The sequence below is a fragment of the Bombina bombina genome, chromosome 4 (assembly GCF_027579735.1).
Source record: "Bombina bombina isolate aBomBom1 chromosome 4, aBomBom1.pri, whole genome shotgun sequence".
Classification (NCBI taxonomy): Eukaryota; Metazoa; Chordata; class Amphibia; order Anura; family Bombinatoridae; genus Bombina; species Bombina bombina.
This window is the reverse complement of record NC_069502.1, coordinates 86,768,329-86,795,349: the sequence shown is the minus strand read 5'-3', so window position 1 is coordinate 86,795,349 and position 27,021 is coordinate 86,768,329. Positions and strand designations below refer to the sequence as shown.

The 27,021-nt window shown below is 37.9% G+C and overlaps 1 protein-coding gene across 2 annotated transcripts in view; it reads right to left on the bottom strand.

Annotated features, from left to right (window-relative positions):
* Window positions 1–27,021, bottom strand: part of MSRA (methionine sulfoxide reductase A) — a 778,906-nt gene that overhangs the window by 308,415 nt on the left and 443,470 nt on the right. For both annotated transcript variants that reach the window (XM_053709536.1, XM_053709537.1), the window contains exon 4: window positions 13,648–13,767. In XM_053709536.1, coding sequence (XP_053565511.1) covers window positions 13,648–13,767 — 120 coding nt within the window. The remainder of the gene's footprint in view (window positions 1–13,647; window positions 13,768–27,021) is intronic.

The following is a 27,021-nucleotide window of genomic DNA, read 5'->3' as shown; positions in this document are numbered from 1 at the left end:
TGAACATTTCTTAAAAGCTGGACACCCGGTGTCCCAACTTAGATTTCAAATTATAGATCATATAGAGATTCCAAGACGTGGAGGTAATAGAGAGATTATGCTTAGTTATATTGGATCCATAAGTTGGAATCTAAGGGTCCAATGGGCATGAATAAGGATTTTGATTTATCTGTTTTTTGTAATCCTTAGTGATAGTATTATTTCTATCCTCAGAAAGTAACTAAAATTACAAAATATTTGCATGATTTGAGGTTATACAAAAGTATTTCAATATATGGTGTGTTCTATGGGTCTTTTGATTGTTCTATATATATGTACATTTTTTATAAAAAAATATATGCAATATATGTTTTTGTCCACTAGATGGCTAATGTTAGTTGGGGATTGTAGGTTTTTTTATGACCACTATGTGGTAGTATATTTTGCATTTACCTGAGAGTTTTTAAACACAGGTGTGTTAATTGTGATTAAGGGGAGGGATTTAAGGTTTATAATTCTTGTATGTGATGTATACAACATGATTAAGGGGTAACACCCGAAACTTTGTTGTCCTATGTTGTTTGGATTAGATGTAAATAAATATACATCTTTTATCATCTTGGAGTACTGCCATCTGAATTCTTATATTACTTTCCTTGGCTAATAGTAACCAGCCACCCATATAAAATGTCTGGATGCCCTCTGGTTTATATGGTACAAATAAAATAAAAAACTATTAAAAACATTATTTTTAACTACACATGCACTAATTAACTGTGTTAAAGTCAAGCAATTGCTTAATTTCACTAGTAAAACAGCCTATATTTGTCTAGTGATTACTGGCAGGGCTGCCATCAGGGGGTGAAAGGGGTGACTCGAGTAAGGGACCCACTGTTTACAGGGGGCCTGTCCGTGCCCCACACCAGTGGAGTTCCCTTTAAGCCTAAAGTTAACCATTTTGAGTTCTGTAATTTCTAAAATCGTGGCAGTCCTGGGTTAGCAGAGATCTTTGCATGTGTACGGTGAGTGTGGTATTGTGTGTGTGGTGTGTACAGTGCGTGTGGAATTGTGTTACGGTATGTGTGGTGTACGGTGTGTGTGTGGTGTAGTATGATGTGTGTGAAATTGAGACAAAACAAGATAAAGAAAAATGTATAAAAGCAAAAACAGTGACTATAAAAATACGGCGTGTATGTATATATATATATATATATATATATATATATATATATATATATATATATATATATATATATATGTATATATATATATATATATATATATATATATATATATATATATAGTATATCTGACTTCTATGGGAGAGGGGGCCCTGACCTTGGGTCTATTAAGGGGCCCCAAAATTTTTAGTGACGGCCCTGATCACTGGAATTGTAACATGTGTTATACATGAACAAACAAGTGATAATGAATGTGAAATACAGCCACTGATTAGCTGCTACTTTATTCACAACAATATGTGAATGTGTCATACTTGTGGGCCAACCTTCCAATTAATATAAAAAAAGAAAGAAACCCCCGCAACTGTTGGTGTTAAAAGGAACGAAAACAGGCGTCTCTTGTTACTGTATTAGAGCTAAGAACGTATGAAGTTTTCTTTAATATAAAACAAGGCAGATTAATATTTAAATAACAATATAATTGAGTGCACAGATGAAAAATAAGTGACAACTAGAAATGTATAGCTATAAACACAGAACATAAAGATGCAATTTAAGCTGGGGTGTAATTGAGATACAATGCATATTATTTGCTTTGAAACAGCATAAACATTTATTAACAGGGACACAGATCTTTATGTTTCTTGTAAAGTGCGTTCTCTGTACACATAAATTTGCAGGTTGATCTTTTTTCTGTTTACTCTAGCAAGTAAAAGATACACAGAAAGGGATATTTGTATTCAGTCTAGCTACAACAAAAGCATTTTATTCAAGAAACACTGGGGGAAAAATACTTTTATACATTTACCAACAATGCGTCATGGAAAACATGGAACAGTGTAAACTGGAAGATTTAATTATGAGACAATCAAACAGAATCTGTCCAAATAGAAACTAGACAAGTTAAAGTCCAAGATCCTCCAAACAGAACCAATGCTCAGAGGGATTTGTCATTATAATAAACGTCACCTGGCAACAGATACATGACCACCATTTTAAATAAGTGGTCTTATATGCTTTTTTGTATTGGGAGGGGTTGAGGGAAGCTACCACGATCATATGATGTTGTTCCATAAACCCCCTGATAGCCACCTAGGCATGTGACCCCTTTAAATGATCACGTGCCCCAATTTAGGGCCAGATTATGAGTGGAGCGCAAAGTTACCCTTTTAAGAGTGTGATATTTGCACGCCACTCGTAATACAATTGTGCGCTGGTATTAGAGGTAAGGCGCAATGCAAACGCTGCCTCACGTTCGCATTGCAGGGTAGCTTTGCACTCACGAGAGCGTGCTTCTATAGACTCTAACGGGAGCCCCGTTTTCATGCCGTGAGATATGGCAGAGAACCTAGCGCAGCGCATATATTTACAGTGCTTACACAGTCCCCATAGACCGCAATGTAAAGGCACTTTTCAACACCTCACGTTGGGTGCAAGAGAATGACTGGTAATGGCAGTTAGGGGAGGAGCTATATAGCAGCTCTGCTGGGTGAATCCTCTTGCACTTCCTGTTGGGGAGGAGTTAATATCCCATAAGTAATGGATGATCCGTGGACTGGATACACTTAACAAGAGAAAAGTTATTATTTTAAAAATTAAAGATGCTACTTTTTTTTTTTAAGGCACCAGTTTATTTTGGCGGCCATTTTTAAAATTAACCAGCTACTTGTAATGGCTGATTATTTATCGTGCACCTGTAAACTGGAGCGCAATAAATTAGCGATCCTCTTGTAATCAAGCTCTTAGTGTTTATTTGAAGGTAATAGGGTCCCTTTTAGAACCAAGAGCTCCTTTCAGTTATAGACATGAGAGCTCTCATTTCATTATCTTCTCTTTAAAATGAGGGATGTGAAATGTTGGTGTGTGGTGCATGCTATCTAATTTGGTATTTCTATTGTCTATTAAGGAAATACATTAGGTAAAATGTCAATAATGTACAACTTACATGGGCATGAAGCTATTCTCTTCCTAAATGGAGTCTCATGCCCTTCTGTGGTTTATGAGGAGAGACAGGGGCTCCTACAAATCTCACTAGTGCAAGTGATTAACATTACCATGGTGACCACCTAGAAAATTAGAGAGACCTTTTAACCCTTATTCAGAAGAGGGAACTTTAAAGGGACACTGAACCCAATTTTTTTCTTTTGTGATTCAGATAGAGAAAGCAATTTTAAGCAACTTTCTTATTTACTCCTATTATCAAATTTTCTTTGTTCTCTTGCTATCTTTATTTGAAAAAGAAAGCATCCAAGCTAAGAAGTCAGGCATTTTTTGGTTGAGACCTTGGACAGCACTTGTTTATTGGTGGGTGAATTTATCCAATAACCCTGGTTCTTTAACAAAAATGGTCCGGCATGTAAATATTTTACATAGAAGAACCCCATTAAAGTCTATGGATATTTTTTGTAGCTAACTCATTAGATAAGGATTGTGATCAACTACATAATCATCTCTTTCAAACATTATGTCACATAAACCTCTGAGTGACACAGTGGCTGAGACAGAAGCTGCAGAAGAGACTCTAGTCTCTATCATACAAAAACAGAGGAGGACACACTCTATCACACACAGAACCAGAGGGACACACAATATGTCAGATACACAAACAGAGGAACACACACTCTATCAGACACAGAACCAGAGGCACACACAATATGTCAGATACATAAACAGAGGAATACACACTCTATCACACACAGAACCAGAGGGACACACAATATGTCAGATACACAAACAGAGGGACAAACACTCTATCATACACAGAATCAGAGGGACATACAATATGTCAGATACACAAACAGAGGAACACACACTCTATCACACACAGAACCAGAGGGACACACATGTCAGATACACAAACAGAGGAACACACACTCTAGCACACACAAAACCAGAGGGACACACAATATGTCAGATACACAAACAGAGGGGGACACACTCTATCACACACAGAATCAGAGGGACATACAATATGTCAGATACACAAACAGAGGGACACACACTATCACACACAGAACCAGAGGGACACACACTCTATCACACACAGAACCAGAGAGACACACAATATGGTATATACACAAACAGAAGGACACACACTCTATCACACACAGAACCAAAGGGACACACAATGTTTCAGATACACAGAGGAACACATACTCTATCACACACAGAACTAGAGGGACACACAATATGGCAGATACACAAACAGAGGAACACACATACTATCATACACAGAACCAAAGGGACACACAATATGTCAAATACACAGAGGAACACACACACTATCACACACAGAACCAGAGAGACACACAATATGTCAGATACACATAGGAACACACACTCTATCACACACAGAACCAGAGGCACACACAATATCTCAGATACACAAACAGAGGGACACACACTCTATCACACACAGAATCAGAGGGACATACAATATGTCAGATACAAAAACAGAGGGACACACACTCTATCACACACAGAACCAGAGGGACACACAATATGGCAGATACACAAACAGAGGAACACACACTCTATCACACACAGAACCAGAGGGACACACAATATGACAGATACACAAACAGAGGGACACACTCAATCACACACAGAACCAGAGGGACACACAATATGGCAGATACACAAACAGAGGAACACACACTATATCACACACAGACCCAGAGGGCACACAATATGACAGATACACAAACAGAGGGACACACTCAATCACACACATAACCAGAGGGACACACAATATATCAGATACACAGAGGGACACACAATATGTCAGATACACAAACAGAGAGACACACAATATGTCAGATACACAAACAGAGAGACACACACTCTATCACACACAGAACCAGATGGACACACAATATATCAGATACACAGAGGGACACACAATATGTCAGATACACAAACAGAGGGACCACCAATATGTCAGATACACAAACAGAGGGACACACTCTATCACACACAGAACCAGATGGACACACAATATGTCAGATACACAGAGGGACACACAATATGTAAGATATACAAACAGAGGGACACACTCTATCACACACAGAACCAGATGGACACACAATATATCAGATACACAGAGGGACACACAATATGTCAGATACACAAACAGAGGGACCACCAATATGTCAGATACACAAACAGAGGGACACACACTATCACACACAGAACCAGAGGGACACACAATATGTCAGATACACAGAGGGACACACAATATGTCAGATACACAGAGGGACACACAATATGTCAGATATACAAACAGAGGGACACACTCTATCACACACAGAACCAGAGGGACACACAATATGTCAGATACACAAACAGAGGAACACACACTCTATCATACACAGAATCAGAGGGACATACAATATGGCAGATAAACAAAGAGAGGAACACACACACTATCACACACAGAACCAGAGGGACACACAATATGTCAGATACACAGAGGGACACACAATATGTCAGATACACAAACAGAGGGACCACCAATATGTCAGATACACAAACAGAGGGACACACACTATCACACACAGAACCAGAGGGACACACAATATGTCAGATACACAGAGGGACACACAATATGTCAGATACACAAACAGAGGGACACACAATATGTCAGATACACAAACAGAGGGACACACTCGAGGACACATTCTATCACACACAGAACCAGAGGGACACACAATATGTCAGATACACAGAGGGACACACAATATGTCAGATACACAAACAGAGGGACACACAATATGTCAGATACACAAACAGAGGGACACACTCGAGGACACATTCTATCACACACAGAACCAGAGGGACACACAATATGTCAGATACACAAACAGAGGGACACACAATATGTCAGATACACAGAGGGACACACAATATGTCAGATACACAAACAGAGGGACACACAATATGTCAGATATACCATATTTACTGTAAATGCGGTATCATTGGAAACTCACAATGTGTCCGGCAAATGCTTACTAAGACATTGGCACAAAGTGTCAAGCAAAGACTTAATATAGACACTGGCACAATGTGTCAGGAAAAGACTCACCAACATAATGGCACAGTGTGTCAGGCAACAACTGATTAATACATTGGTACAAGCTAAAAATCATGACATTTGTAATCAATTTGTCAAACATAAACTCGATGAGAAACTCCAACAACCTCTATGGAATAAAACCAGACTTTTTCTTTTGTGATTCAGACAGAGCATAAACTTGCAAAACATGTTTCTAATTTACTTCTATTATAAAAATGTGCTTTTTTAAATGTATTCTTTGTTGAAGAGATAGTGTCTGAAGTACTACATATCAGGAAACAGTGCTGCCATTTAGTGCTCTTGCAAATATATAACATTCTTGCTAAACTGCTGCTATATAGTGCTACAGACACGTGCACACTCCTGAGCTTAGATCTCTGCTTTTCAACAAGGGATACCAAGAGAACAAAGAAAATGTAATAACAGAAGAAACTTGGAAAGTTGTTTAAAACTATAATCCTGAAAGAAACAAACACCTAGATTACAAGTTTTGAGCGCTATAGAGAAATTAACGAATGCAACAAAAGTTACGTTATTTAATTTCCTATAGCTCTGCCATTACAAGTTTTCAAACATATGCCTTTTGCGTGCGATATGGTTGCGTTGAGCTCCATACCGCACACAATCAGAGCGCTGCTGAGACATGCTCGTGCACAATTTCCCCATAGACATCAATGGGGAGAGCCGGCCAAAAAAAACTAACACCTGCGATCGCGGAAGCAAAAGTTCCGTAACCCAGCCCCATTGATGTCTATGGGGAAATAAAAATACTGTTTAAACCTAACACCCTAACATAAACCCTACGTCTAAACACCCCTAATCTGCTGCCCCCAACATCGCTGACGTCTGCCTACAGTCATTAACCCCTAAACCACCTCTCCCTATATTTCCGGCACTATGCTGCATTTATTAACCCCTAAACCACCAGCCCCCACATCGCAACCAGCTAAATTAAACTATATTAACCCCTAAACCTAACGTAACCCTAACGTAACCCTAAACCTAACCCTAACACCCCCTAACTTTAACATAATAAAAATATAGTTAAATTAAATTTACAATTATTAACTAAATAAACCTATTAACCCCTAAACCACCAGCCCCCCCACATCGCAACAAGCTAAATTAAACTATATTAACCCCTAAACCTAACCCCCCATAACTTTAACATAATTAAATTAGATCTAAATTAAATTTACAATTATTAACTAAATAATTCCTATTTAAAACTAAATACATACATGTGAAATAAAACCTAAGCTAGCTACAATATAACTAATAGTTACATTGTAGCTAGCTTAGGGTTTATTTTTATTTCACAGGTAAGTTTGTATTAATTTTAATTAGGTAGACTAGTTAGTAAATCGTTATAAACGATTTACTAACTACTTAGTTAAAATAAATGCAAAATTACCTGTGAAATAAAACTTAACCTGCCTTACACTAAAACCTAACATTTAAAAAAAAAGAAAGAAAAAAAATAATTATCCAAAAAATTAAAGATTAATCCTATTCTAATACCCTTAAAAAAAACATCCCAAAATAAAAAACCCCACTCTAGAATAAACTACCAAGGGCCCTTAAAATGGCTTTTTGGGGGCACTTAAAAGGGCATTTTGTAGAGCATTGTCCTGAGATAAACAGCTCTTTTGCTCCAAAAAGAATAAAACACTGCCTAACACTATACAAACCCCCACCCCCCAAACTACCAAGGGCCCTTAAAAGGGCCTTTTGGGGGGCCCTTAAAAGGGCCTTTTGTAGGGCATTGACTTGAGATAAACAGCTGTTTTACTAGAAAAAAACACCCCCTAAAAATATACATTACACAAAATAACAAACAAATTATCAAAAATAAAAAAATTATTCCTATTCTAATACCCATAAAAAAAAATAATAAAAAAACACAAAAAAACACAAAATAAAAAAACCTAATCTAGAATAAAATACCAATGGCCCTTAAAAGGGCATTTTGTAGGGCATTGCCCTAAAGATATCAGCTCTTTTTTTTAAATAAAATTACAAAGACCCACTAACATTACAAACTATCTAAAAAACCTAAGCTACCCATTGCCCTGAAAAGGGCATTTGTATGGGCATTGCCCTTAAAAGAGCATTTAGCTCTTTTACAGCCCAGACCCTAAACTAAAAAATAAAATCCACCCAATAAACCCTTAAAAAAACCCTGACAATCCACTTACAGTTTTTGAAGTCCCACTTGAACTATCTTCATCCCGGCAAAGTTTTCATCCAGGCGGCTTCTTCAATCTTCATCCCGGCGGCGACGTCCTGATCCAAGCTGAGAGAAGTCTTCATCCAGGCGGCATCTTCTATCTTGATACCGGAGGCGCGGAGCGGTCCATCCTTAAGACATCCGGCGCGGAGCATCCTCTTCATACGGTTGCCGCCGTACACTGAATCTTCAATGCAAGGGACGCGATTCAAGATGGCGTCCCTTGCATTCCTATTGGCTGAAAATTTTGAATCAGCCAATAGGAATTAGGGCTGCTAAAATCCTATTGTCTGATTTGAATAGCCAATAGGATTTTAGCAGCCCTAATTCCTATTGGCTGAATCAAATTTTTTAGCCAATAGGAATGCAAGGGACACCATCTTGAACCGCGTCCCTTGCATTGAAGATTCAGTGTACGGCGGCGACCGTATGAAGAGGATGCTCCGCGCCGAATGTCTTCAGGATGGACCCGCTCTGCGCCAGCTGGACGAAGATAGAAGAGGCTGTCTGGATGAAGACTTCTTGCCCCCTGGATGAGGACTTCACCGGCTGGATGAAGATAGAAGAGGCCACCTGGATGAAGACTTCTTGCAGCATGGATGATGACTTCGCCGGCTGGATGAAGATCCTTCAAGCGGTACTTTAACAACTGTAAGTGGATCGTCGGGGGTTAGTGTTAGGTTTTTTAAGGTTTTTATTGGGTGGGTTTTATTTTAAGATTAGGGTTTGGGCAATGTAAAAGAGCTAAATGCCCTTTTAAGGGCAATGCTCATACAAATGCCCTTTTCAGGGCAATGGTTAGCTTAGGCTATTTTAGATAGTTTTTTTATTTGGGGGGATTTATTGGGTGGTGGGTTTTATTGTTGGGGGGTGTTTGCATTCATTTTACAGGTAAAAGAGCTGATATATTTGGGGCAATGCCCCACAAAAGGCCCTTTTAAGGGCCATAGGTAGTTTATTGTAGGCTTTATTTTGGGTGGGCTTTTTTATTTTGATAGGGCTATTAGATTAGGTGTAATTCTTTTTTATTTTTGATAAGTTGTTTGTTATTTTTCGTAATTTAGTGTTTGTTTGTTTTTGTAATTTAGTTAGTTTTTATTTTTTGAAATTAGATACTTTTTGTAATTTTTAGAACAGTGTTAGGATTTTTTTATTGGTAGTTTAGTTTTATTTAATTTGTAGATTAATTTTAGTTTAATAATTATAATAGTTTGTTAGTTTAAAATATTTTTTTTTTATTTTGACAGGTAAATTTTAATTTAATTTAAGCTAGGGAAGTTGTAATTTTAATATAAAGTTAGGGGGGTCGTTAGGTTTAGGGGTTACCAGTTAAAATTAGTTGATTTTGTTGTGGGGGGCTTTCAGTTTAGGGGTTAATAGTTTATTTTAGTATATTTCGTTGTGGGGGGCTTGCGGTTTAAAGGTTAATAGGTTTATTATAGTGGCGACAATGTTGGGAGCAGCGGTTTTTAGCTCAACTGGGGTGCTAAAACACTGAGTACCAAGTGCATCATTTGCTTGTCACCATCTATCAACCACACTCTTTTTCTATGACACTCAGACAGAATAAGTCAAATATTCACTCACATAATAAGTCATAAATTCCATCTACCGTACTCACATTTACACAATATGTCAGACACAATCAGAAGCATTATTTGAACTGACGGAGTTTTTTTTCCCATACAACAAATATCTCCCCACACAGTCCTCCCTCGCTCTTTTCTAATTTAGAAACTGTAACGCACTGTGTACGATTTGTTTAATATGCTGTATTTAATAATATGTTGCACAGCAATGTGCAGGCAGGAGTCAAGGTTTTCTTTGATACAATTAGCTAATTACATTCCATGTGAATTCAATATGAAGCTTTATGGCATATTATTATGTAATTTGAATTGATTTGCATTTTGCGTTGCCTGATGCCTTCTTATGGGCCACTGAGGATAAAGAAAAAGAAGGGTTGGAGGAAGCAGTTGTTAACTGCGCTAAAGGAAATATAATCCAGAAGACGTGTATTGGAGTTCCACTCCTGACAGAATTAATGACATTTTTTCAAACCTATTTGGAACAATGAAGACTGTGACAAGAAGGCAAAAGCACAACATGGATCCATTATCTTGACAATGACAGTTACAATAGGAAATGGGAATCTAAACTATTCTCATTAAAGCAAGTACACCTTATTCTTGCAGTGCTTTCAATGCTTTGTTACTATAGAAACTAAAACTAACATGCACCCTTTAATTATGCATTCAGATACAAGGAAGATTTAGGTCTGAAAAACATTCCCCCACATTGTTAACCCTCAGTTCTAATTTTGATTTGTAATGACTCTCTAAAAATGTCAGATGTAATACAAATTTAAAATGATGATGAACATTTAAACAACTATACAATAATCAAGAACCTTCTTTATAAATGTGTTGCATTCATTATTTTTTTTTATTTCTAGCCCCCCTAAAATCCAACATTGAGAACTCCAATCCTACTGTGAGAGTTAGCTAGTTCATAATATGGATGAAATATAATAGTATTAGTATCAATTATATAACCTTAAAGGGACACTCAACTAAAAATTAAACTTTCATGATTCAGGTAGAGCAGCAATTTTAAACAACTTTCCAATTTACTTCCATTCACAAAATGTGCACAATCTTTTTACTTTTACACTTTGTGAGTCATTAGCTCCTACTGAGCATTGCAAGAATTCACAGACTATACGTATATGCATTTGTGATTGGCTGATGAATTTGTCAGAAATAAATCTACTACTCATTTAAAAGTTCAGACTAGAGGACAATTTATTAAGCAGCGTATGCTAAACCCAGGGATACTAAACCCAATTTTTTTCTTTCATTCAGATAGAGCATGAGATTTTAAGCACCTTTCTAATTTACTCCTATTATCAATTTTTCTTTGTTCTCATGCTATCTTGATTTGAAAAAGCAGTACTGTAAGCTTTAGAGCTAGACCATTTTTTTGTTCAGCACATGGGTAGCACTTGCTGATTTGTGGCTAAATGTAGCAAACCAATCAGCAAGCTCTACCAAGGTGCTGAACTAAAAAATGGGCTGGCTCCTAACCTTTTATTACTGCTTTTTCAAATCAAGATAACAAGAGAACAAAGAAAAATTGATAATAGGAGTAAATTAGAAAGTTGCTTAAAATTGCATGCTCTATCTGAATCATGAAAGAAAAAATGAGGGGTTAGTATCCCTTTAAGAAACAGCGGTCTTAACTCGTCCGCCACCTCTAAAGGTAACAGACTGCAATCATCACAATCAGAAACGATCGGGATGATTGACACCCCCTGCTAGCGGCCGAATGGCAGTGAATGTGTGGCATTGCACAAGCATTTCACAAGAAATGCTTGTGCAATGATAAATGCAGACAGCGTATGCTGTCAGCAGTATGCTGTCAGCATTTATCGATGTCAGACGGACATGATTCACTATAGCGAATCATGTCCGCCCACCATATAATAAATCGGCCCCTAAGTGCTATTGCATTTTCTTTTTATCATGAATTTGTTAATTATGCAAATCTACTGTTTTTACTGGTCCTTTAATTTATCCATAAAATGCCCAATCATTCATTAATTGCTGCTACAGATTTATTTACCTCCTCCTCATAGGCTGGAATATATCCCACATGTTATGAAGCTATGGACTCTCTTTAGCTAAGAAGGAAATACAGTGGTTTCTCAATCATGTTTAAAGGGATGTGAAACCCAAATTGTTTCTTTCATGATTCATATAAAACAAAAAAAATAAAAAAAATTCCAATGTACTTCTATCATCAACTTTGCTTGATTTACTTGGTATCCTTTGTTGATAGAGCAGCAATGCACTACTGGGAGCAAGATAAAAACTACAGAGAGCCAGTGACATGAGGCATATATGTGCAGCCACCAGTCGGCAGATAGCACCCAGTAGTGCATTGCTGCTCCTGAGCTTAAAGGAACAGCCTACACATTAGTCATCTTAAAGTCTTACCTTAGATTAAGCTGTAAATGGCCTCCTGCACCCTTTTTATATCATGCAGTAGGAACAGTAAAACATTTATTATAAAATGAATGTTGTTTTTAGACATTTTGAAATGGCTGCCAAGCTCTGCCCACTGATGAAATCATGATCTGGGCACTCTGTTGAATAGCATTGATAGTCTGTTGAATCCAACTAGTGAGCCTTTTGTGATTGGACGCATATGCAGCCCAGATCATGATGTCATCAGTGGGCTGAGTTTGGCAGCCATTTAAGGCTAGTCAGAAACAATATTCATTTCAAAATAACTGTTTTACTGCTCCTGCTGCATGATATGGAAAGGGTACAGGAGGCTATTAGCACATTAATCTAAGGTAAGATTTTAAGATGATTAAGGTTGTAGACTGTCCCTTTAACTTATTGCTTTTCAACAAAGGACAACAAGAGAGTGAATTAAATTAAATAATAGAAGTAAATTGGAAAGTTCCTTACTGATAAATCAATATCTTCACACTCAACATAGAACTATATATTCTATATTCTAGTCATATCAGAATACAATACCACACATGACTTCAAGTGTAAACAAGCTGAGATATCAGAAATAAACAATTCTGACTTAACTGGTGCATATTTATCAATTTATCCAAATAAAGAATATGGGGTCAATTTATTATTGGCAGAATTGGGTCAATTCACTCTGTTTCCGCGCGAGCCTTTAGTCTTGCCGGCTGTGTACAGCAAACCGCCCAATCCTATACGATCGGGCTGATTGACACCCCCTGCTAGCGGTCGCGAATCTGCAGGGACGGTATTGCACAAGCAGTTCACTAGAACTGCTTGTTGTGCAATGCTGAACATGGACAGTGTATGCTGTCCGCATTCAGCGATGTCTGGCGGACATGATACGCTACAGGGTTGATTTTTCAGTATAGTAACAAATAAATTAAAAACATAAAATATTTACACAAAAAAATAAAATCCTATAGAGATTTAGAAAATGTCAGATTTTACATTCACTTGTAAAAAGTAGAAATGACAGACTAATTAGGCTCCTCAAATATTATATGAAACGAATAAAGAAGTATTATAAACGTGTACTGTGTGCTCCCTCTGCTGTATGCAATATACTGAGCTATCAATAAAAAAGGATCATCATAAAAACACTTCTAGAAATCACATGTTTTATAAACCTACCTGTACAGACTTCTTGATAGGACGGGTTGGCACTATAACCTCCAGAATAACCAACCTGTGTAGAGTAGACACCTTTTTGTCTCCAGAATTTGCGTTCTGTGCCCCAGAAACACCCCATACCTGAAAGCAAAAATGTAGGTTATTTACAAATAATTACAAATCAGTGAACGTATTTATACCATAAACTGATTAAAACAAGCCCTGCAATGTAGAACTTATAATCACTTTTTTTCACTAAAACACTTTTAAAATATCTCTGTTGCATGAGATCCAGTAACTATTTCTAGCTTAATTTCTAAAAAAATGGTTAGTGGTATGTACAAAGTCACAACTGTAGTTATATAACTTTGCAGAATTTTGAAAGCGAATAAACTATCTTATGTATATGATCCTAATTCAAATTATGGCTAATCATTCCCCCGGCTAACTTATAATACTGTCAGAGCTATTCAAAATTAAGAGTACTGTCAAATCCGCTTGACATACACGTGCACCCGCTATTTAAAATCAGCAAATTGTCAAAATATGAAGCATAAGTTATCTCACACGCCACTCTTGGCAGGTGCATGTATTGTTAGAGGAGTCAATAAGCGTGCATTTTTCATGCCTCCACAAAATATATTGTAAGTGTATTGAGGGAAATTGTTATTCTAAGAGCAAGTGGATTTTTCAGGCTTGAGCTAATTTGCATACAAATGTTCCCGTTTCTGCCTGCAGGCGAATTCCACTATAAGCAATGTGACAAAAACAGCCAAGATAGTGGCACATAAAGAAAAAGTAACTACATGTGTATTTGCACACTGATTCCTTGCCTGATCACCCTGCAAGGGACATTATAGAAAGCTGAAGCATAAAAAGGGTAAATTTCACATCTTTTTTATTAAATAACATATTTGATAAAATTACAAACTTTCATGTGGGTTGCAAGCATTTGTGAACTTTTCAGTGCAATTTACAACAACAAAAACATGGAGTATCTTTTTTAGAATTAAAGGGACAGTCTAGTCAAAATTAAACTTTCATGATTCATAGAGGGAATGCCATTTTAAACAACTTTGCAATTTACTTGTATAATCAAATTGTCTTTGTTCTCTTGGTATTCTTTGTTGAAAGCTAAAATGCAACTCTGTCAATAGAACTGAGATAAGGGGACAGTCTACAGAGGCTTAGATAAAAGGTAATCACAGAGGTAAAAATTATATTAATATAACAGTGTTGGTTGTGCAAAACTGAGGAATGGGTAATTAAGGGATTATTTATCTTTTTAAACAACACCAAATCTGGAGTAGACTGTCCATTAAATATTATTATTACATTTTTTAAGCCTCAATTACAAAATAAAAAATATGTAATATTAAAAGCAATTTTGGCAAGATATGTACATTTTTTAATAACTTGAATTATTTGATCGTCTTCTCTTGCAGGTGCATTCTTCAGGTGCTAGCTGTATGTTTTATGTTGCCATAGCTTTGCAATAGGAAATAGAACTGTACAGCGCATATCAGTGATTCCCCGGAGATTTTCAGTAAGATAAAGTCATACAAAACGTTACTTAAAGGGATATGTAACCCAACAATACGTCTTTTGTGATTCAGACTGAGCATACAATTTTGCAAAAGTTTCCAATTTACTTCTTTTAGCAAATTTGCTTCATTTCTATTTAATTCTTTGTTTAAGAGATACCTAGATAGGTGTCTGGAACACTTTATGGCAGGAAATAGTGCAAATGGATAACATTCTTGCAACACTGCTGCCATATTGTGCTCCAGACACATGCACGCTCCCAAGCTTACATCCTTGCTTTTTAACAGAAGATACCAAGAGAATGAAGAAAAGTTGATAATTGTTTAAAATTGCATGCTCTATCTGAATCATGATAGAATGTCCCTTTAACTGAAAGTAAAGTATAGCTTTATTCTACTTTCTTGTGAGATCTGAGGCCAACTTTCCAATTTACTTCTACCAAATTTGCTTTGTTCTCTTGGTATCTTTTATTGAAGAGTAAAACTAGGTAGACTCATCAGAGCTCAGGAGTGTGCACGTGCCTCTTTGGCAGAAGTGTTTTGCAACATTGTATAACAAAGCTGCAAATAATGTTGCAAAACACTGCTGCCAGAGAGTACTTAAGACACGTGCACACTCCTGAGCTCTGATAAATCTACCTAGTTCTACTCTTCAATAAAAGATACCAACAGAAAACAAAGCAAATTTGATAACAGAAGTAAATTGGAAAGTTGTTTAAAATGACATGCTCTACCTGAATCATGAAAGATTCATTTTTACTTTACTGTCCCTTTAAGGTGAGTTAACCACCAAAATGTATAAAATTAAAGCACCCTTAGATATGATACCCCTTTGTAAATTACTTATGTTGTAGATAAAGGTTATTTTTATGCTTTTTTTTTTTTTTTTAACATAGAGCCTCCCCAACTGAAAACAACTCTCAAATGTAAAGCCTTTTCAGGGCATGTAAAGACCCCTGACCAAACCTCCTTCTGCTACACGCGATACAGTACTGCAGGAGACAGTGGGGTCGATTTATCAAGCTACGGCAGACAGGGCGCACATACGCGCGTCTGTCCGCTGCAGCTCGCTCCTGGCAGGTTGAATTCCGCTGCCAGAATTCAGCATTGCATAAGAACGCAATTTTGCGCTCTTGTGCAATGCCACCCCCTGCCCGCGCACAGCCAATCACGCACGGGCAGGAGCTGTCAATCTCCCCAGTCGGACGAGACCGGGGAGATTGAAATTTGCCACCTAAGAGGAGGAGAAACAAAGTACAAAAAGGTAGAGTGGCGCTCCCAAAAAATGTGCTATAGACTGAGTATTGGTATATGTGGAAGAAGTTTATAATATAAGTAGTATATATATATATATATATATATTTATATGGATGATAATTAAAAGTATGTGATCAAAATAATAGTGCTTTAGGACCAAATGTTGCCCAAGATCTTGCTTGCTTGTAGGAGTGTTTCAACTGTGATCAAATAATGATATTTAAAGTGTAGTATTGTGCAAAATCTTACTTGCTTATATCGGGGTATAAAAAAGATGTGATCAAATAATGGTACTTAAAAATGTAGTTTTGCATAAGATTTTTTTTTTATAAAATATGATCAAATAATGGTTCCAAAAACGTAGTAATGCACAATTTTTTAAAAAAAATGTAATGAACTTATATAACATATAAAACAAGTTTAAAATAGTAAGGATTTGGCCACAACCTAAAAGTGTATCATGCAGTATAAATAGTAAGCGTATTATGAGTTCATAGGCATAAGGATACGTGTGATTTGCCTTCACTTAGATCAGAAGGACAGAGTGATCCGATATTTAAATTCCAGATTCCTACTGGTGATAGCGTTTCCTGAAAAGTAAGCAATTTTCTGATGGATACAGATGCCTTACCGGACCTCCGATAGGATCATAGGCTTCCAGGAGTGAGTAAACAGACGTCCTGCTCTGCGTGGTGTTATTCACGTGATTACTGGTCCTACTATCGGGTAACCAGAGTTTCAAAGGCGGAGCTGCTTCTGTTAGTTTCAGGTCTGGATTCTTAACCAGGATAATCCGTATTATGATGCTGTCACATAGCAACAAAAGGTATATAATCCAAAGTGATGCAGGGTTTGAAGTTGGTTAGAGTCTCTTATACGCGTTTCGGTTTGCTAGTCAGGTGGAGAAAAGTTAGGGAAGCAGCGGTCCGATGACTGTTGCTTAATAAATACTGACTGCAGTGTCTTTGGAAGGCAGTGGTGGCCTTCGGCTTTCAAAGTAAAAGGGGAAGTAACTCATTTATGCTGCACGACTAATGTGCTCTAAAGGAAAATGAGTATGTTCCTTTGTGTTAAAGCCCTGTGCGCTAAGAATGCAACCATCAATAAATGTATGTTTGTGGATAAATAAAACTCAGGGATTGTTTGCTCACTCGCTGTTAAAGGGAAGTGAAACACAACATTTTTCTTTCATGATTCAGAGCAAATTGAAAAATATTTCCCACTTACTACTTTCATCAAATGTGCTTCATTCTCATGTTATTCTTTGTTGAAGAGAAGTAGTGTGCACATGTCTGGAGCACTATTTGCAAATGGATAACAATCTTGCAAAACTGGTGTAACAGCGCTCCAGGCATGTCCTAAGCTTACACCTCTGCTTTTCAACAAAAGAATACCAAGAAAACAAAGAAAATATAACAGAAGTGAATTGAAAAGTTATTTAAAATTGTGTGCTCTATCTCAGTCATGAAAGAAAAAATGTCCCTTTAAGAACAACTCCCTCTTATTGCTGGATTGCTGGATAGGCACTTTAATTCATTAAAATTTACATTTCACTCGTTGTGAAAAAAAACTTACCTTTAAACTTGACAGCAGCTCCAGCTTCCTCCACCCGTCGCAAGCCATTTCTGACGTCAGAAATGATGGATCAGTCATCCTCCAATCACGGCTTCCCCCCTGGGGGAATCAGTGTCTGATTCAACGCCGTGATTGGAGGAAGCCGGATTCCTCTTTTTTGACCTATGAAGAGGCTTTGCGACGGGCGGAGGAAGCTGGAGCGGCTGTCAAGATTAAAATGTAAGTATTTTTTCACAATACGAGTGAAATGTAAATTTTAAAGAATTAAAGTGCCCCTGTTTTTAATCACATTTTTTAAAACCGGGTACTTCACTTAAGGCATCAAGACAATAATAACTGTAGTGAGTGCAGAAAAAAAGGTAATACCCTCTAAATCACCCTCCTTCAGATACAACAAAAAGACTAAATTGCCCAAATCAATAGAACATGATGCAGCATATCTGTAAAAAGTTGACTAGAAAATATCACATGAACATCACTGCGTAAAATAAAAAATATATATTTTACTTCAAAATTTCCTCAGCAGCCAAACCCAAAGGGACTCAAAGGGACATTGTGAACTAGAGAAATGTTTTGTAGATGATCCATTTATATAGCCCATCTGGGAGTGTTTTTATAAAAATGTATAGTTTTGCTTATTTTCTTAATAACATTGTGCTGATTTTCAGACTCATAACCAAACCCACAGTGTCAGATGTATACGTGCGTCACTATAAACAGGAGCCAGCAGGAGTCTGTAATCTGTCTTTTCATATGCAGGGAAGTGGTGTGTGTGGGGGGGGGTGGGATGGTGTCTGCTCTTTTTGTTCACCAAGCCCTTTTCACTGGGTGTCCCAGACAAACCTCATCAACAGTGCTAAACTGGGAGCTTCTAAATACGTTTTTAAAAGGTTTTATATTGGATTTTTATATCAGTATCTGTGTATATTCTTCTTTATAGTAGTGTCTATTTCATACAGTTATATGAAAATTGGTGTATACTGTCCCTTTAAGGCAACCAAACAGGATGCTTTTCCCAAGACTTAAAAGGGAGTGTGCATCTGGCATGTGCAGACACAGCCACATTATTTCCCTCCTTAGTTTAACCCCTAGTGACCAGACCATTTTTCAGTTTTCTTACCGTTAAAGACCAAGGCTATTTTTAACATTTCTGCTGTGTTTTTGTTTAGCTGTAATTTTCCTCTTACTCATTTACTGTACCCACACATATTATATACCGTTTTTCTCACCATTAAATGGACTTTATAAAGATACCATTATTTTCATCATATCTTATAATTTACTATAAAAAATTATAAAATATGATGAAAAAATTGAAAAAAACACACTTTTTCTAACTTTGACCCCCAAATCTGTTACACATCTACAACCACCAAAAACACCCATGCTAAATAGTTTCTAAATTTTGTCCTGAGTTTAAAAATAACCAATGTTCTTTGCTTTTTTTGCAAAATTAGCGATAGTTACATTGTAATCAGGGCCTCTTTTTTAGTTCATGCCAGACTGCTGATGTCATGTGACATGGGGGGATACACAGTCAGTCCTAATATTGTCACAGTCAAAAGTTCTTTGCTTATATTTATTTGTGAGAAACAGTGCCAGACCGTGCCGATGTCATGTGACATTCCAAGCTAGTGCCATGTGCTGTTTTAGATGTGTACTGTGCAGCACTGGATGCTAAGCCCTAACTCGGCATCCAGCCAATCCCACTGCATCAGAAAAGGTCCTGCTGGGGTTACCACTGTTACCAGGTAACTGCTCTGATGGTGGGGATTGATTCTGGGTAGGGCTGACTATAGGCGCATGTAGCAGAAAGCTGGAGTGGTAGGCACGTGAGGATTTGAGCATCTGTGCAGATGCACACACTGCTCTATTTAGTCTTGAGGCTGTGTGACTCATCTGTATTAATGCAGCCTTGGGCAGACAGAATCCAGTCTGCTGGTCCCCTTAGCCCTGCTCTTTCTGCTGTGGCTCTAAGATCAACTAAGTGAAGTTTGTTAGGGGAACAGTGCTTTGTAGAAAGGTGTCAGTGGGAAGAATAAGTGAGTGTACACATGCCCCTCCCCCATGCAGCATTGTCTAGTGCAGGATGAGAGGGAACTTGTTCCTAGCAAAGAAATGACATGTGCTGCTGTGGCTGATGTATAGTGTCATGCTGATACCTCACACATTAAGGTAAGGTTTATTTTTATACTTTTTATTTCTCTCTGTCTCAGATTTTACAGCTTCCCATAGTAGTTCTACTGTTCCAGTCAGTAAACGTATATTTCTCTGCACTCCATGCTTTCGCCTCAGTCTTTACCTTGCTTTGCTCCTGTTGGCTGCCCTAAATCTCTTTAACCAGCTAACCTCACACCAGAATCACATTCAAAAGCATATTAAATTAATCCAGAGTGTAGAAATTTATATATTTATTTACTTATTAGTACTGCATAGGTCCAGTTTCACATATTGCAATTTTTTTTTTAATGATTAGCCCAGCAGTGGATTATTTAGTTGTTTTTTGGGATGTTGGGGTCAAGAGCGAAAATGCATGGGGGGGCCCAAGAAAATGTTTGCCCAGGGTCCAGTCAATATTAAAGACGGCCCTGATTGTAATACTGATATCTGCCAGGAATCCCTGAATAACCCTTCACATGAATATATTTTCTTTAGTAGACAACCCAAAGTATTGATCTAGGCCTATTTCACCGCCAAATGCGATCAAATCAAATTTTTTTTTTTACTTTTTCACAAACTTTAGTTTCTCACTGAAATTATTTACAAACAGCTTGTGCAATTACAGCACAAATGGTTGTAAATGCTTCTCTGGGACCCCCTTTGTTCAGAAATAGCAGAAATATATGGCTTTGGCATTGCTTTTTGGTAATTAGAAGGCCGCTAAATGCTGATGCTCACCACATTAGTAGTATACACAGCAGTGAAGGGGTTAGCTAGGTAGCTTGTAAGGTTAATTTTAGCTTTAGTGTAGAGATCAGCCACCCACCTGACACATCCCACCCCTGATCCCTCCCTGACCCCGCTCAAACATCTCCCTTCCCTTCCCCATCTCGCAATGGTCACCCCCATCTTAAGTACTGGCAGAAAGTCTACCAGTTCTAAAATAAAAGTTTTTTTCTTCTCATAATTTATATATATATATATATATATATATATATATATATATATATATATATATATATATATATATATATATATATATATATATATATATATATACACACACACACAGGGCTTTTTTTTTGTGGGGGCACTCACCGGTACTGAGTACCCCCACCTCAGGAAAAATCATAAGAGGTAATATTTGTAATTATCATGTAGATACTCTAGTTTTCACAAGAGGGGCTGCAAAATACATCAAATGTTGTAAATAATGTTACTGAGCAGAATATATCAATTAAAAATCAATGAGTACCGGCACCTTTTTTTTGAGTACCGGCACCTTTTCTTTTACAAAAAAGCACTGTATGTGTGTATATATATATACTGTATATATATATAGTTTCTGCAGTGTAGGTTCCCCCCTAACCCCCCCAACCTCCACGATCCCCCCCAAACAGCTCTCTTAACCTCCCACCTCTTCCTATTTGCGGCCATCTTAGGTACTGGCAACTGTCTGCCAGTACCCAGTTTGTTATAAAATTAGGCTCAATTTTTTTTTTTATAAACCCATTTTTTCCACAGTGTAGCTGCCCCCATCAATACCCTACCCCCCTCCCAGATCCCTTTCCCAACACTTATCCCTCCCTCTCCCTCCTTCCTTTCACTACAAATTTTCCATAGTGTAGTGGTCCCACCCGCTCCCGTCCCTCGTGTGCGCGCTCCTGGACCTCTCTTCAATGGAAACGGAACTCCCTCCAGCGATGGGCCGCCCACCCACCTCCCTGCTATCCCTCCCACGCCACCAACGCCACAGAGTGCTTGAAACCCCAGAGGACATGCCAGGACTGTCCTTGGACGTTAACAACCATTTTTTGTAGGCTGTAGGATGTGCCTGTCACGTCCTTGGTCATTAAGGGGTTAAAAAAGTTTACTATGAAATCTTGCAAGATTATTGTGAAATCCTGCAAGATCATAATAAAACTTGGTGTAAACTCAGCCCTGGTGAAACTGATTGGTTGTTTTTTTTCTCTGTGCAGATGACAGTAAAAAGATCAGCTGAAGGATAACTACTCACAGAGCACTTACTCTGGTGAGCTGAGGACATTTTGAGGTATATTATCTTTTTTACATAAAGATGTTCATATTTCCTTGACAGCTTATTACAGTTAGGCTGCATCACTTTAAACAATTTAGCATATGGTAACACATCCCTTTAATGTGACTTAAAGGGACAGTCTAGTCCAAAATAAACTTTCATTATTCAGATAGGGCATGTAATTTTAAACAATTATCAAATTTACATCTATCACCAAATTTGCTTTGTTCTCTTGGTATTTTTAGTTGAAAGCTAAACCTAGGAGGTTCATATGCTAATTTCTAAGCCCTTGAAGGCCGCCTCTCATTTTAGGGCATTTTGACAGTTTTTCACCAATAGATGGTGTTAGTTCATGTGTTTCATATAGATAACACTGTGCTCACGCACGTGGAGTTTCTTGGAGCAAGCACTGATTAGCTAAAATGCAAGTCTGTAAAAAAAAACACTGAGATAAGGGGGCAGTCTGCAGAGGTTTAGATACAAGGTAATCACAGAGGTAAAAAGTGTTTATTTATAACTGTGTTGGTTATGCAAAACTAGGGAATGGGTAATAAAGGGATTATCTATCTTTTAAAACAATAACTATTCTGGTGTAGACTGTCCCTTTAAAGGGACATAATACTCATATGCTAAATCACTTGAAAGTGATGCAGCATAATTGTAAAAAGCTGACAAGAAAAGATCACCTAATCATCTCTATGTAAAAAAGGAAGATATTTTACCTCACAATTTCCTCAGCTCACCAGAGTAAGTGCTGTGTTAAAAGTTATCTGTCAGTTACTGCCCAGCTTCAGGTAAAAATCAGCATCATGAGGTCATGAACTATTTTACTGTGATCTCATGAGATTTCATAGTAAACTGAATAGGGAAATAACATAAGTGTACATGAGGCACGCTCCCTTGCAAGTCCTGGGACAGGCATACTGATTTGCTGCTTAAAGTCCTTTACAATTGGGTGTGAATACTTAAGACATTTTGAGGTAAAATATCTCTCTTTTTTACATAGAGATGCTCAGGTGATATTTTCTAGTCAGCTTTGTACAGCTATGCTGCATCACTTTCAAGTGTTTCAACATTTGTGTAGCATGTCGAAAACACATGCTTTGTAAATCACATACTAGCTGAAGCAGGCTCCTATTTAAATCCATTAGGATTTGCTGTTCAAAAAGGTATTTGACTTGTGTGTTTTTTGCTGCCATTCATATGGCATTCCGATTCACAGCTTGTGACATAATCAGAGCATCTGTTTCCTATATTTAGATGCTTAAATACATAAAATATAGCAAGAAGCAGGTTTTGCAAAGGAGGTTTTTGCATGCTGCGACTGTACAAAATATACTTGGTCCACGTGAAAAAAAACATTGTGGCTAATTGCTTTATTACACTGGACAACACATTTTTTCAAAAAGTTTTGCTTCCAGAAAAAAATGTTAGTGATTATGATAGACCCCTTAAATAGTGAACACAAAACAGAATTTATGTTTACCTGATAAATTTCTTTCTCCAACGGTGTGTCCGGTCCACGGCGTCATCCTTACTTGTGGGATATTCTCTTCCCCAACAGGAAATGGCAAAGAGCCCAGCAAAGCTGGTCACATGATCCCTCCTAGGCTCCGCCTACCCCAGTCATTCGACCGACGTTAAGGAGGAATAATAGCATAGGAGAAACCATATGGTACCGTGGTGACTGTAGTTAAAGAAAATAAATTATCAGACCTGATTAAAAAACCAGGGCGGGCCGTGGACCGGACACACCGTTGGAGAAAGAAATTTATCAGGTAAACATAAATTCTGTTTTCTCCAACATAGGTGTGTCCGGTCCACGGCGTCATCCTTACTTGTGGGAACCAATACCAAAGCTTTAGGACACGGATGAAGGGAGGGAGCAAATCAGGTCACCTAAATGGAAGGCACCACGGCTTGCAAAACCTTTCTCCCAAAAATAGCCTCAGAAGAAGCAAAAGTATCAAACTTGTAAAATTTGGTAAAAGTGTGCAGTGAAGACCAAGTCGCTGCCCTACATATCTGATCAACAGAAGCCTCGTTCTTGAAGGCCCATGTGGAAGCCACAGCCCTAGTGGAATGAGCCGTGATTCTTTCGGGAGGCTGCCGTCCGGCAGTCTCGTAAGCTAATCTGATGATGCTTTTAATCCAAAAAGAGAGAGAGGTAGAAGTTGCTTTTTGACCTCTCCTTTTACCTGAATAAACAACAAACAGGGAAGATGTTTGTCTAAAATCCTTTGTAGCATCTAAATAGAATTTTAGAGCGCGAACAACATCCAAATTGTGCAACAAGCGTTCCTTCTTTGAAACTGGTTTCGGACACAGAGAAGGTACGATAATCTCCTGGTTAATGTTTTTGTTAGAAACAACTTTTGGAAGAAAACCAGGTTTAGTACGTAAAACCACCTTATCTGCATGGAACACCAGATAAGGAGGAGAACACTGCAGAGCAGATAATTCTGAAACTCTTCTAGCAGAAGAAATTGCAACTAAAAACAAAACTTTCCAAGATAATAACTTAATATCAACGGAATGTAAGGGTTCAAACGGAACCCCCTGAAGAACTGAAAGAACTAGATTGAGACTCCAAGGAGGAGTCAAAGGTTTGTAAACAGGCTTGATTCTAACCAGAGCCTGAACAAAGGCTTGAACATCTGGCACAGCTGCCAGTTTTTTGTGAAGTAACACCGACAAGGCAGAAATCTGTCCCTTCAGGGAACTTGCCGATAATCCTTTTTCCAATCCTTCTTGAAGGAAGGATAGAATCCTAGGAATCTTAACCTTGTCCCAAGGGAATCCTTTAGATTCACACCAACAGATATATTTTTTCCAAATTTTGTGGTAAATCTTTCTAGTTACAGGCTTTCTGGCCTGAACAAGAGTATCGATAACAGAATCTGAGAAACCTCGCTTCGATAAAATCAAGCGTTCAATCTCCTCAATCGATTTAGCCCAAAAAATGTCTACAGTCTAAATAAGCCCTTGTGAAGCCCTTATTTACAATCGAAATAAACATGGCTTACCGGATCCCATAGGGAAAATGACAGCTTCCAGCATTACATCGTCTTGTTAGAATGTGTCATACCTCAAGCAGCAAAGGACTGCAAACTGTTCCCCCAACTGAAGTTAATGCTCTCAACAGTCCTGTGTGGAACAGCCATGGATTTTAGTTACGGTTGCTAAAATCATTTTCCTCATACAAACAGAATTCTTCATCTCTTTTCTGTTTCTGAGTAAATAGTACGTACCAGCACTATTTGAAAATAACAAACTCTTGATTGAATAATGAAAAACTACAGTTAAACACTAAAAAACTCTAAGCCATCTCCGTGGAGATGTTGCCTGTACAACGGCAAAGAGAATGACTGGGGTAGGCGGAGCCTAGGAGGGATCATGTGACCAGCTTTGCTGGGCTCTTTGCCATTTCCTGTTGGGGAAGAGAATATCCCACAAGTAAGGATGACGCCGTGGACCGGACACACCTATGTTGGAGAAATATAACTTCAAATTGACCGTATAACATAGGAATTTTGAGAAACATGAATTTGAGTTTTATTGACTATAACGTGTATAATAACATTGGACAACAAAGATTTTGCTTTTTGAACACTTATTGGTGTATCTTACAGATTTGTAGCTGCTGATCACGAAAATCACATTTAAATTAATCTATCATGAACCATTTTTAAATATCTTTTTATTGTTGAAAAGGACAAAGTGTACACATAAGCAGTCATACAGACAAATCCAAATGAGGTAATACAATCAATTCTAAGGCGAAAGCCTACCTTAAACCCAATGCAGAGATGTTTCCTGTCTGTTACGATAACAGATATTGGCATTACTAAGTCGCACTGTCTAAGCTCCTTCGTTTTGTAAGTGGATGCCACTTCTTATATGTGCGTGTACACTCTCCTCCAACCTGTTCTTTTCCCTTTTTCCATCAATTCTATAGTTTGGTTAGACTAAGCCTAACTTTCTACCATAAACACTAAATAACTAACTAACTAAATGCCCTGAAACTTGTTAATTTTGTCGAACGTGAGGCCCGGCTGTGGTAGAAAAAAAAAAGGGGGGGGGTGGAGTGGTGGGATAGTGAAAAGGATAGAGGGTGGGGGAGGAGTAGTGCTGCTAGGTGTTGACATTTGTGTCTGTTGTCGGTCCCTCAAAACAAATGTTCCCAATCTCCTCTCAGAATGTCCTCCGTGAGGATAACAGAGTCTTTGGAGTCTTTAAATGGTATTAGAATCAGTCTCTATATTTCTAACTCAAAAGTTAATATGAGTCTGAGCCATTTACGCAAAAATAAGCTCAGTCTGTTCTGAACGTCCAGTCTTACGTCCATTTGTTCCGTAAATATTTGGGATTTCAACAAGTTCTTGAAGCCCCCAATAGAGGGGCCCGTTTTCACTATCCAGTGTTTTAGTATGCATTTTCTAGCCCCTAGGACTACTAAGCTCAATACTGCGTCATGTTGTTTATGTTGGGGGTCCCATTGTAAGAATAAAATAGCTTCAGGGTGTATAGTAAACTGTATCTGTAAAGCCTGGTTAATACAATACTGTATTTTACCCCAATACTGTCTGACTGGCGGACATTCCCACATATAGTGTAGGAGGTTCGGGTTTTCCATTGTGCATTTGATACATTTATTGGACCATGTAGGTACCCATTTCGCCATTGCTCTTGGCGTGAAATAAGCTTTGTGTAGAAAGCGTACTTGGGATTCCCTGTATATTGCAGACAACGTGGCTTTCTTTGTTTTTTCCATACCATTCTGTATCCCTTCCCAAGTAATTTCCCTAAGTCCTTCCCAAA